General features: G+C 47.2%; 1 protein-coding gene across 11 annotated transcripts in view; it reads left to right on the top strand.

Moving 5' to 3' along the window:
* The window catches only part of SHANK3 (SH3 and multiple ankyrin repeat domains 3), a 385,552-nt gene that overhangs the window by 41,499 nt on the left and 330,983 nt on the right, over nt 1-13,070 (top strand). For all 11 annotated transcript variants that reach the window (XM_068937006.1, XM_068937137.1, XM_068937086.1 and 8 more), the window contains exon 3: nt 3,344-3,415. In XM_068937006.1, coding sequence (XP_068793107.1) covers nt 3,344-3,415 — 72 coding nt within the window. The remainder of the gene's footprint in view (nt 1-3,343; nt 3,416-13,070) is intronic.

A 13,070-nucleotide genomic window follows, 5' to 3' on the forward strand; every position in this document is an offset into this window, starting at 1 on the left:
AAGCTGAAACAAATGCTTCTGAGTTTTAGTTTTAGTTGTTCATGAGTCTGTCTGGTAGAGAGCTCCATAACATCTGTCATAGCCTTGTGAAACAGCTTCCCTATTTTGTGACCCTGTTGATCCAAAATTTCTTTTTTTCCTGTCATAACTGTCATGGGAAGTTAAAGTTTCAGATGGAAAGTCACTGTCATAGGTACAGAAGGAAAATCCTAAGGAGACCTTTGAATAAGAGGCTGAAGGACTTGAATCCAATATTTTATTTAATTTATAGCTAGTGTAGAGACTAGAACACAACTGTGCTTTAACAGCAATTGACTGTTCCTGTACGGACCTCATTTATGTGATAAGCATGCAGGATAAATGTTCTTTTTTGACTCTGTTATGTTTTCTGTTGCAGAAAATTAACTAAATTTTCTGGAACAGAAATTAACTAAATTAATAGAATTAACTCTTTGCTGACATACAGTATAGGTTTTGTCTTGGACTAGGGTTCAGTTGGTCAAATGTGGATGTCTATTTTACGGTGAGCTGAAGCATTTTTTAGGCTCTGTTAACGGTGGCCGCAGAGATCCCCATTGGCTATAATGGGACTTCAGCTACCTGCATGTGGACCTCTGCATTTAGGGATCTCATAGCTGTATTCTACCCATAGAGTCTATTTGGAAAGCATTAAACAGTTAAACTGTGCGTGTTCTTATAAATGCAAACATGAATGCAGTTGTTATAACCAATCCTGGCTAATTTGGAAAGAGCACAATTTCTTAGCAAACAAACATTTAATATACACAGAAACATTTGGAACAACATTAAAAATGCTTGCAAATAAACCTATGAAGTAGTAAATTCCCTAATGTTCCTCATATAGGCGTTAATGCTTTATTTTTGTAGGATTTAGCAGAATGTCCGTACTTAATGTCTTAACACGCACAGCTCAATGCAGACTTGACGTGGATATTTATTGTGTGTCACATTGATTCTTCATAACTTGATAAGAACGGCAGCTGACCGCTTGAGAATCGTATTGGAAAACGAAAAGTCCAGAACCTATTTACGAGACATGAATCCTATGCTGATACCACTGAGGTTTCTTGAGCCCCAGAGACAGACTAGCCCTTGGGGCTGCACGTGAAAGTCATCAGATAAATGAGTTTTTGTGTATAATGACAGAAAAAAGATGGAGTTAAAAAGAAGATGTCTGCAGGAGTTCTCCTGCGAGGCAAGATGCTGGCTTCACTCTCTGCTGCAGATCACTGTAGGTACTCCAGATTCCTTTACTGGGATTAAAATAGCAATGACAATGAAGCATGCTGGTGATCAGGCAACATGCAGTGGAGTCTACCTGCCAAGTGATGAGGTCCGGTTGCTCTCCTGGCAGTTGATTGTGTTACTATATCCCGCAGGAGACTACTGGTTGTTATCCGCTTAGTTGCGAGCAGCAAACTGTGTCCTACAACTTAACTCTTTTTGAAGGATGATTTTGCCCTGAACAAAAATCATCCCTGGGTAGCAGCTGTGTATTGCCATTGCACCAACAGCCACTGATGCAGCAGCCTTGGCCGCAACCCGTGCAGAGTGGCGCAACTTGCAGCTGGGATCTGGGGGAGCTGCAGGACTTTCCCAAAGGCTGAGGGCTGGGAGAGCAGCAGGGGGTTGTTACAATCCCACCTGAGCTGGGGTGTTCAGGCAGGAGGCCGGAAGCGAACAGTCAGCAGGGAAGCGATGCCTTTCCTAGGCTAGAGCTCTGCAGAAGGCTCAGAGGCAGAGGCTCGGAGCGAGAATCATTTGCAACCTCTCGTAATTTGGTGTCAGAGGACGAGGAGGAGCCCCTGAGAGTGCACTTACATGACACAGCGTGGCACTGCGCAGGGATGTGCAGGTGGACCCTGACACCTGGCAGCATCCCCCTGCAAGCGATGAACATTTGCAAATCAGCAGGCCCAACAATTTTTACCTTGGAATGGTGAAAAAAAAGTGTGAAGAAACATCTACCCAATAATACAAGTTTGTAATAAGTTTTGGATTGCAAGGGAAACTGCAGAAGACTGAAAATGTGCTGATGTTTTGCCAATATTTAAAAGTAAATTGGATGAGCTTGGCTACTTTAGGCCAAGGCAACTTTGACCAGTTCAAGCCAAAATAATGAAATGTTGATGGAGGATTACATTCATAGCAATTAAAAAATCTAGGAATACAGCTAATGCATGGAAAAAACATCTCATCAAACAAATACCATTTTTTCATTCTTTAAGGAAATCACATTTCTGCTTAACAAAGATAACTATATAAAGGTAACATAGTTAGACTTTTGAGGGTGCTGGATTTTGTTCTACGTGATATTCAAATTCAGACTTAGCTCTATAATGCGTCAGTAGAACATGTGTTACTGGCTAACTAACCAATGACAAAAAGTAGTTGTCTTTGGCATCATCACTGCACAGAGGTAATTCTAGTGCAGTTTCTTAGGGACCAACATCAAGCTTGATATGGTTATACCAGGGGTCTAGGTGTAAGTGCGAAATCACTGCTGATAGAGTCTGACAATGAAACAAAGTTTGGCAGAGAATATAATGATGCAGATAGCGTTGTCTAGATCATTTGGTATGAGAGACCGTTGAAGTATACTTTAAGTCAGCCAAATGACAAACATACGGGGACAAGGATTGTTAGCAAAGTAGGGGCTCTCATTCTGGAAAACAAAGTTTCTGAAGAAAATGTTAAGAGTCTGTTGGTCAAGCAAGCCAAAATGAATTCCAATGAATTCCCAGTGTAATGCTGTGGCAAAAAGCAATCCTGTAATCCTTCAATGCATACGCTGGCAAGTAGTGAGTTGGTTTCAGGACTAGTTGGAGTGGAAGAGGTTGAAACTGGAGCAGTGCTGGGGGGAAAGTCAATGTATTTGAAAGGGCACTGGAAAGAGGAATGGCATAGAATAACAGAAATGATCTGAGAATAGAAAATAAGCTTCTTCAGTGAGGAGCTTAGAGCTCAATCTGCTTAAAGGAAGGTTGACTCTAGATTACTTGTGTAAAAACTTTCCTGGGGAGAAAAAAAATCTGCTATTAGAGAGTTTCCTAATTTATTGCAGAGAAGCAGAACAAACAGAACAAACCCTACACCTTTTGAAAGATGAAACCAGACAGACTTGTATGAAAAATTGGTCAGAATTCTTTAGTGAGGAAAGCAATTAACTGTTAGAAGAAATTATGAAAGACAAGAGTGGACTTTCAGATCAAGACTGAATGTCTTCATGCAAGGCATCCTTTATTGGAATTGCTCAAGAGGTGTTTGATGATAATAGTGGGTTTTGTCCATCTCATATATCTGACATTCTTCCCTCTTGCAGTTCCGGTACAAAAGGCGTGTGTACACCCAGAGTTTGCTGGATGACAAGCAGTTTGCCAAACTCCATACAAAGGTAAGGCTGTAGTCTAGCCCAAGAGCTCGAAGCCCTAGTAGCATGTTCAGCACTGACGGTCTGTCCCGATGAGACGTGGTCTATCACAGAGAGAATAGCAGGTCTTGGTATGTTTCAGCCTTCCACACTTGCTAGGCTGCACATCACCCCTGAAGAGCGCACGGTGCTTGCCAAAGCCTGAGGTAGTTTAGCTGGGGGCAGCTGAAGGTCCCCACTGAGCTGCTGCTGGGTGCTGGCGTGGGAATAGAGTTGCACCACTTACGTGTGCTTGGTGAATGGGTGCGCAATTGGACTGGGCTCTGCAGAGGAGCTCAGGGCTCGCTTTCCCTGGGTGGTGAGGCAGAAGGAACACATGATGGGCCAGCTGAAGAGATGCTTTATTCTCTGGCATGGATGAGTCACCGAATGCTCAAGAGCACAATGGTGCACATTGAGGAGCGGGCCTTCCCCTCCCCTCCGCCAGCCCACCGCAGAGCCTGCAGCCCGCCTTTGCTTTGCACTCATTGCCTTGTCCCCGGCTTTAACCCTTGTGTGTGGGTCAGGATTTTGCTGGTATGATTCACACGTGCAGAGTGCTCTTGGTATCCTGTATCCCCCCCCACACCATGGGCAGTTATCAAGGCATGTGTAAAGATTAACTGTGCAGGAGTTGAAAAGGACTTCTGTCTGTTTAGAGGGCAGGGAATGTGGCGAGAAGGTGCGATTTGCACGCTGTGGCATTCCCTGGAAGGAGAGGCACCCACGAAAGCTCCCAGGCTCTGCAGCTGGTGAAACCCTGCCCAGGCACGGCTGGTCGGTGCTGGAGGGTCAGGGATGCTGACGGTGACCAGTCCCTGGGCACTCATTGGCTGGATGTCCTTTCGCATTGCTCTTCCCCAGACAGCTGCGGTGATCCCCCAACTTTGTTGCTCATCTAAGAAATTAAGAAAAATAATTGTAGAGTGGCCTGGGGCTACCAGAGAATTTCCACTACTACTTAATAATTGTGCCTTGAGACAGCACGTGGTGCCCTGGTGACTGTGCTGGTTCCTCAGAGGCAAGGGCCAGAAGCGTGCAGGGAACCGTGGGTGGAAGTGGGAACAAGGAGGGGCACCAGCAGCAGGGCTGGCCATTGCCAGGAGTTGTGTGCACAGCTTGATGGCGCTAACATGCTCAGCAGTGTTCAGATAGCTAGGCAACATGAAGGCTTCCTCAGCCCCCACATTGAGCTCGACTGGTTTCCTAGGAGAGTCAGTGTAGAACTGGGGCTCCAGGGACAGAGAGTGGTGATGTGGAGAGACTCCACCTCATGGGCCCGCGCTTAGAAGGCCCTGTGCTGCGGAAGAAAGTGCAGAGATGCTTTGGGCGTTTCTTATTGAAGAAGGATGTAGGACTGGAGGAGATTTCCAGGGCTTCCAGGTAGGTTCCTTTTTGCTGTATTACATGATTCCCTCAGAAACCCACTGTGCAGAGCTACATCTTCACAGCAAGGGATGGTTTGATTTCTTGTTTTTTTTGCTTTTGTTTTTGTTGTTGCCCTCTGACTAGACATGTGCCATCATCTGTCTGGCTTGTATCCTACTCAGCTGTAGTTTCAAGGCCACTTTCATCTGTGAGCCAGCTGTTCCATGAAACACAAAGGAGGTGTTAGGTCTACTGAGTTACCTTGGACATATGCCCGAGCTCTGTGCTTCCTCCTCCTCAGTGTTCGTGGCAATGCTAGAGCTGTTCATCTGTCAGGTTCAGGGTTCCCGTCTTAGCTCCTTGTACAGGTCTGCACGGTGCTGTGGAGCTGTCTTTGCTTCTGGGCACATATGCTCTGCAACAGAGAGGCAGGAAAGGGTTGTAAGTTTTCAGTTAACATATAAAACAGCAACAGATGAGCTGGATGGAGCCACAGATGTAAAGCAGAAGGGAAGGACACGTTCTCCCAAAGGGCTTGTCCCACCAGGTGAAATTCTTCTTCATGGGAAGAAGCAAGTCCCCGTCTTCCTCTTGCTGAGTGGCAGGAACACGAGACAAATTGTTGTTAGGGTTCACATTCGACTCATGAAGATTTCGTCTAGTGGCATAAGACTATCCAGGCAGCAATCTGAAAAGCTCTCGGCATCTTCCTGACTCCAGGAAACATGAATCACAGTATTGTGAGCCGTGCCATTTAGGGACTGTATTTCCTAAAGGGAGGGCTGAAGATGCCTGTGATGAGGAGATCCAAGCAGTAGCATCTGAGGACTTCCCCTAAGAATGTGTGGTAACCATAAATGCGTGTCATTAAATATTTACTTAATCTCTGTGCTTGAAGCTCCACTTAAAAAAAAAAAAAAAACCCTTCATGCTATTTCTTTTTTTTTTAACGTGTCCCTTGCCACTAAGAAATGGCATCTCAGTGAGATACTGTGCTGCTGCTGCCCGTTCATTTCTGCCGAGAGGATGCTGATGTGCATTTCCTTTGGCCAGCCCTTTCCCTGCCTCGGTGTGGCATCGCTGGCTGTGACACTGGCGCTTTGAAGATCAGCCCGCGGGAGAGGAGACCTCAGCCCGCCTCTGAGGCTGCTCCCTGTAGCAATGCAGTGGAAGGGAAGAAGAGGAGGCAGTCACAGAGGGAGAGCGCGAGGACGCGCGTGTGTGCGCGCGTGTGAGGGACTCGTGCCGGCTGCCCGTTCGGAGAGATGACGGTTCTGAAGGCTGGTGGCGGTGCAACTTACCCACCCGGCACAGATTGCTGCTGTTTTGCTTGGAGAGGGTGAGGCTGGAGCGTGTGTATGTGCATGCTCAACACCCGTCCCTGCAGCCTGCTTGAGGATGAGAGGGGCACAGAAAGCCAGGCGTGTGGAAAGCGCGGGGCAGAGTGGCGGGACATGGGTTCCTCTCTGGGAAGGAAGCTGGCTGAGCAGAAAGACAAAAGGCAAACTTCTGGGAACAGCAAGCCCCGAGCCAAGAGCAAGGTACCGCCTACTTCCACCTCCTCTGCTTTGTCACCTCCACTGCCAGCGCGGCCGGCACCGCCGGGAGCAGGGCCCTGGGGGCGGCGGGGGCTCCAGGGCTGAGCCGCAACCCCGTGGAGGGATGCTGCGGCGAAGCCTGCAGGAGGGCAGGGCAGGGGGAGCCCCGGCTCCGCTTTGAACATGCTGCGAGATGTCTCTGAGATGACTCGGGGAACACGGCTCGGGTCCCTCCGCCGTGACTGCTCACTGGCACAGGCGTGCACATCTAGGTCGACCGCTGCCTGGGTTTCTGCTTCTTTTTGTGCATTAAGGGTGCCGGTGTTTTCCTCTGGGAAAACAGCTGCACGGAGCGGGTTCCTCTGTGCTACGGTGCAGGCTGCGCGTGTCTCAAGTCACGGGAATGGGATGAACTCCACGTTTTCTGTAGTGATGCCTAAGCTCTTGGGCAGTGAAATGTTTGTTCCTAGGTGCAGCATTTTCTAGTGCTATGAGGGATTAGCGTAGGGCATGGGACTGTGGGACCCCTCCTGGGGCTGCGGTGCATGTGAGATCTTTAGGCCTGTGGCTGATGGGCAGGTTTGAATGAGAGGAGAGTGCAAAAGTATTCAGCGTCTATGGTGTGTGGCTTTTAGCAGCAGTATGTCCTACTTTCATCTTTTGTCAGGGTAATGACGTTGAAACATGACTCTTACCTGGCATTTAAGAATTTAAGGAAAATCAAAATTAACTCCCTTTTTTTAGTGCTAGCAGACTTATTCTACAAAGTGAGGAAACTGATTTCTTAGATTGCCAGCGATAACAAAATGACCAGGTAAAACTAGTCAGTCAGCTTCACTGCCTTGTACCTTTTGGCATCCACAGGCAGTGGCATTTCTTATAGATTTTTCCCACTGAATTTCAGTAGACCATTTTGAAATGGGCGTGCACAAAAATGTTTATTAGAAAAGACAATTCTGTTTTACTTCAAAGTGGACAGAAAAGTCTTGGCGTTTACCAAAATGTTCACAAAGGACATTGTGCTACCAAAAGTCTTGGGACATTGCCAACTTGAAGGGGAGAGAAGTAGCACACTTAAACCCAGTAATTATTAGCAGCACGTATTCTACTGCTGTTGTAGATGACTGATATTAGTATAGACCCCAGAAGCGATAACCATGGATAGAGATGCTGTTATGCTGCACACTGTACGATGACAGAAGCAAAAGACAGACCTAACATAGGGATGAGGTGAGTGCAGGCAGATGGATGTAGACAGACTGAGGAGGATGAAGAAACAATGAGAGAGTGATAGTCAGTTTGGTAGACAACACTTGTAGCATGTTAGCAGCGTAGCTGTCGTCAACTTCTCTGTAGGCGTTAGAGCAAGAGAGGGGTCTGCGATGAGCGGGAGGGAGGATGTTGGCACAGCTCTTTGTGAGGAGCTGTGGAGATGCTGAAGCCATGCTTGCCGGGAGACGTACCTGGGCGATGGGAGAGAGCGTCGTGACTACAGCGATGCTGGGGAGGGTGGGGGGTGGTGGGAGATGGGTAGGGGCAGGCTGTGAAGGACTTTGGCCAAAGGCATGTCTCTTGCATTTGATATGAGAGAGAGCGTGCTGGCACCGCTGTGTGCAGACTGAGGTGGAAGTGGTGTATGAAGAGGGTCTGTAGCTCCTTTCTGGATGGACGAGGTTGCATTGCAGATAAAAGCATATTGCATTAACAGTGGTTAAAAGTGATCGAAGCCTGGGCAAGAACTGGAAACCTGTGGATGGTGATACCTTGCAGGCTGTTTTCATCTAGCCCAGCATCTTCTCCCGATAATGGCCAGGGTAGGTGACTAAGTAGTGTTTCAGAATGGGGCAAGCTGGTGCAGTGCATGCACCTGGTGATGCCACCTCCTGCCTTGGCTGTGATAGCAGGATGCAGAGGGAGCCTAGCTGTGCCAGGCGGGATAAGCCTGTGTCCCCACGTCCCTGGGGACAGGCTGCGTGGTCGCTCCCGAGCCCCATTCCTTCGTCAGCGGCACGTGCTGGTGCTGTGGGCCCAAGAGATGCTTGCTCAGTGAGCTTATGGGCCACCTGGGCCACCAGAGCCGAGGCCACAGCGGGAGGAAGGGGTGCAGAGCCTCTTCACCCTGTCCTTCCTTCACGGCTGTAGAGGAGCTCTGGTTCGCGCACCGCAGCAGTATTCGGGGTGTCTGCAGAGGCAGGGGCTGGCCGATGCTGTGCCTTGTCACCTCGGCATCAGCATGGCTGCTTGGACTGCTGCCTGGTGCACGAGGCCTCCCCATGTGTGGTTGCGCACAGGTGACGTTTTGGTGCTGCTGTTGCTACCTATACCAAAGGGCTTGTGTTTTAAAACTGGCCTATGTAGCAGTTTTTTATAACTTTCTTTTAACTTGTCCTTTCAATAGTTATTTTCCAAAGTCTTAGGACCCAGATTTCATCTGTCTTATGGGAAACTTTTTTATTCCTAAAAGAAGCATTGAAGGAATTCCTCTACTCCAGGGACTTGCTCCCCCAGTGCCAGTTTCGGGGTTCAAAGCAGAGACTCTCCTCCTGCCCCGGCCGTTCTCTCAAGCGTTTCTTAGGGAATAACAGCACAGTGTCCTCTGTGATGGTCTCCAGGAGAAGATGGGCTGGCAGGCTGTGAGGGCGCAGGCCATCCAAACACAGCTTGGGATTTCCCATTAAGGTTGTGGTGCCATGGTGCCAGGCCAGTTTGCAATCCTATTTTAAATGTAGTTGTTTCCCTGAATATTAGATTGAAGAGAAGGCGGCACCTGTTAATGCCGCGAGTAAATGCTGGACGTTGAAGCGGTTTGCAAGAAAGTATCATGAACAGATGTGCAGCTGTGCAGGTGCTGTGTAATAGCACCAACTTCTGGGGCACCATGTGCGTGCTGTCTTCAACGTGTATAAACTGAGAATAACCTGATACCGACTGTGGTGTCTGTGCTGCCCCAGTGCAGCGCTTGGAGCAGAGTGCCCGACACTGTCTCGGGGAGAGGAGCGCTTTCTGGGGAGTCGCTATCAGCAGGCTTACAGCTGTGGCTGGAGGTCCCGTGCCCAATCCTCTCCCTCCTCCAGGGCTCGCACCTCAGAGCAGAACATCTCACTGCAAGGCTTTGGTCTTGTTCCTGTCTGGAGTGCTTCCAACAGGCTCAGAGAAGCTCTGAGGCAGCCTCAGAGACCACATTTGAACCTTCTTCTTGTGTGTAATGAAATCGATTATTTGACACTTTTGTGGGAATCAATAAAATGTCTATTTGCTGCTGCCTAATAGCATCTGTGAGCGCTTGTCAGACTGCTGATGCTGAGGGAGGAGATCTGTGTTTTCCAGCAAGCCTCTTCCTAGTGACCAGGTGGCATCTGCCACGCTCTGGAAGTCGGGTAGTTTGTCTTAATTCTGGCTGGTGTTTGGAGTGAACCAGACCCTGAGAAAAGATTAGTCTTTCTTCAATACTGAAATTGCTCACAGGCCAAAGGGAGGCGGTAGAGTAGAAACATGGGCATGCACTTAGCATGAAGGGGCTGTTTTGTCTTCCCGTTCTTGCAGTGCAGCAGAGCTGGGTCTCTGCAATTGGCTTCCCTCCGCACCCAGCCTGCGATGAATAGTAAGTGACAGTTAGAATAATTTCTCTGCAAGAATATCTCATTTATTTTCTTTCATTCAAATTCAAGAGAGAGAAGCTTGTTCCCTTGCACCAGTTTCCTCTCAATGAGCTTTTTTTTTCTGGAGGCTGTTGATTTTTCTTGCAATTTTTTGCTAATGGAGGATAATGGACTACAACACAATGGCTGCCAGCTGGACAGCTGGGAGCTGTGCTCTCCTCCTTCCCCAAGAACATTCCTAATGATTAACCTCATTCTCACTTTTGTAAACATGCCTCAAACTTGTTTAGCAGTCATCTGCTGACACTGAGTGTTTCGGGTAATGATACGCATATTGAGCTGAAGCACGGGAGACTTCCTAATTACATGAGCGGAGATGGCGCGAGAGGTTGCAGGGGTGTTAGCCCCTGTGGCTCCCGGGCTATCGGATAAGGGTAGAGCCAAGACTGCAGTTCCTGTCTGTGCTCATTAGACTCCTCCATCTCCTTTTCTGGGAACAGCAACACTGTGAAAGAATTTCTTCCCGATGGGTTTCCAGATGACACAGTAGGAAATGTAGTAGGTGGTGCACTCTGCTGCATTGGAAAGCTCGCTGAGAGCCTGCGTCAGTCCTGCTCCCGGGGCAGCGGGAGCCTGTGCTACTGGGTGCTGGTGCTCCGATCCCCCGTTCACGTGCTCCGACTCCCAGTCTGGTGCTCTGGCCCCCCAGCCTGGTCCTCCAACCCAGTGCTCTGGCCTCCCGCCTGGTGCTCCGACCCCCCAACCCATCACTGCAACCCCCCAGCCTGGCCACTTGCAGCCGCCTCTGCCAGCGGCGTGATGGAGGCAGACTGAGCCTGCGGAAAGCGGTGGCGAGGAAGGCGCATGAGAAATTAGAACCTTAAAACACCAATTTAAAGCAGCAAGGGGAATCTTATTCTAGTCTTTAATTCTATTTGCATGAGTTGTTGCTGTGTCTTGGTTTTCCTCCCCAGAGAAAGCTTGCTTCTCTCTGGTTAGTATAGCCATTCAAACGTATTGATTTGCAAATCACTATAATCTTTACACTAACTATGGTGCTTTTGCTCATGGGAAGATACATTATGAATGTTTATTTAAGCAGTTGGATAGCTTTATATAAATACATTTAAGTTTTAATTTTTGCATGTAGGAAATTGGATGTGATATTTTTATGAGCATATGTTTTTTTATTTTTTTGATTTGTATCAAACTGCATTTGAATGGAAACTGAAATTCAATTAAAATTAAAGCAAAATAGCATTTTAAATTGTGTCTTTATCACTTAAATAAATGTTCTTTAAATGTACTGGATACAGAAGAGGAACAGCAATTTATCAGTATATATCTTTTGTATTTAAAGCTGACTGTTCTTTTAAGCAAGGGAAGATTTGGTCTGCATTAGTGAATCTCATCACAAATTCTCCGAGGTATTTAGGTATTTAAATGCCAGAAAGTAAGAAAGTACCTAGTGAGAGTTCAAAATTGCCTAAGTGGTTTAGGGATCTGTTTAGCTCCCCTTGATGTCAGTGGGAGTTTGACATTTGCTCTCTTCTCTTCCTCTCTAGTCACCTTAATACATTTGGAAACCTGGCCCCAAATCCTTGCAGTTCGTAGAATAATGAGCTCTCACTCCTTTCCCACCAGGGTTTTATTCATAGATTTGGTGAGAAAAGCAAGCTTCCTAACTTTCTCAGCTCTCAAATCTTCTTTCAGCTGTGAGTGAATCAGTCCAAATAATAAGGAAAATATACTGTTGTGTTTCTAGCTAAAATGAAATGAAAAACAATCACATAGAAAGCTTTTCCGTGCCGCATAAGCTGAGAAACCAACATGGCAAAGGTAAATACCACCACTTGCTTCATTGTGAGAACTGGATATAATGTGCCCAGCCATGGGATACCGTTGTGACATGTTTATAGTCATTTAAGTTGATTTCAAAAGCTAAATGTTTTGTTTCTGCTTCTGAACATTATTCAGAAAAAGTGGCCTTTAGGTCATGACTATTGGCAAAAAGACCATTCAATCAATACATTTTTTTTCAATGCTTTTAAGTATGGCCCTTAACAGTTGTCATGCTGCAAACTCAGTTTTAAGCAGATGTATTTTTAAGCTGAGAGATACCTTTAGTGTAACTGAAGTATTACTTAAATGAAAAAAATTAAAGCTGATGTGAAGTCATGGTTTGCTGCGAGCCTCCTCGGACACCCCTGTGGCCGCTGCCTGGGTTTGCCGTGACGATCGGGGCGCGAGTGGGTGCACGGGGGCTCCCTGCCTGGACCCCTGCGCGAGGAGGGAGCTGGTGGGGACGGCTGGCCTTGGAGGGGTCATCACAGCGTGACTCTGGCTGTGCCAAGAAACACCAGTTTGATTTTGGCTAAATTGTTTGGTCAGGCCTGTGCAATGTTTTTGCTTCAGCCTTATTTGCATTAGATTTGCCTGCAGTTAATTGCTAGGAGCGTGCCCGTTTGACAAAACCCAGCAGAAATGGTACCTTTATGCTGTGCACAACTAACAAGAGGAGATGGTGCCTCTCTCCTGTTGTCGGACACCTGTAGCGGAGCAGGGGTTATTTCGTGGAGGCTCCCCAGGACTGCTTGCCAGTCCTTTTCCAGCCGTCTTAAAACAAAGACAGAACGTTCTGGGAACAAACAGGAATTTTAATGTGGTGTTTTAACTCTCTGGTTGTTAGCCTGTGAAGGCAAGATGCATGAGGGACCTTCAAGGGTGAGAGTTCCTGGATCTTGATGCATTGATTTGAAGTGTTTTGTGACTGAGATAGCTTAATTGGCAATTTCCTGTTCTTTTGCATAATCTCATTTCTGTTATTTCCCAGATCTGACTATTGATATAGTCCTGTATAGCTATTTGGGAAGTAGCAGAGCGCCTCCCAAGAATTTGTGTATAGGAATGGCTGTCTCTGTGGTCATAGAAATATTTAACTTGGCTGAAACAATGTATTTTTATCTAACTTGATTCTGGAAAACAGCTTAATTGCTTTAATTATACGCTTCTCCATTGGCAAAGGATAAGAAGCCAAAAGCTGTTTTATAATGAGAAATATAAGGAAGCTATGCTTGTAAGTGCTGCTGCTCTCTGTGCCTAAAAATCAAACTACTCAGGTTGCTCAAGTGACTG

Source organism: Struthio camelus, chromosome 1, assembly GCF_040807025.1.
Source record: "Struthio camelus isolate bStrCam1 chromosome 1, bStrCam1.hap1, whole genome shotgun sequence".
Classification (NCBI taxonomy): Eukaryota; Metazoa; Chordata; class Aves; order Struthioniformes; family Struthionidae; genus Struthio; species Struthio camelus.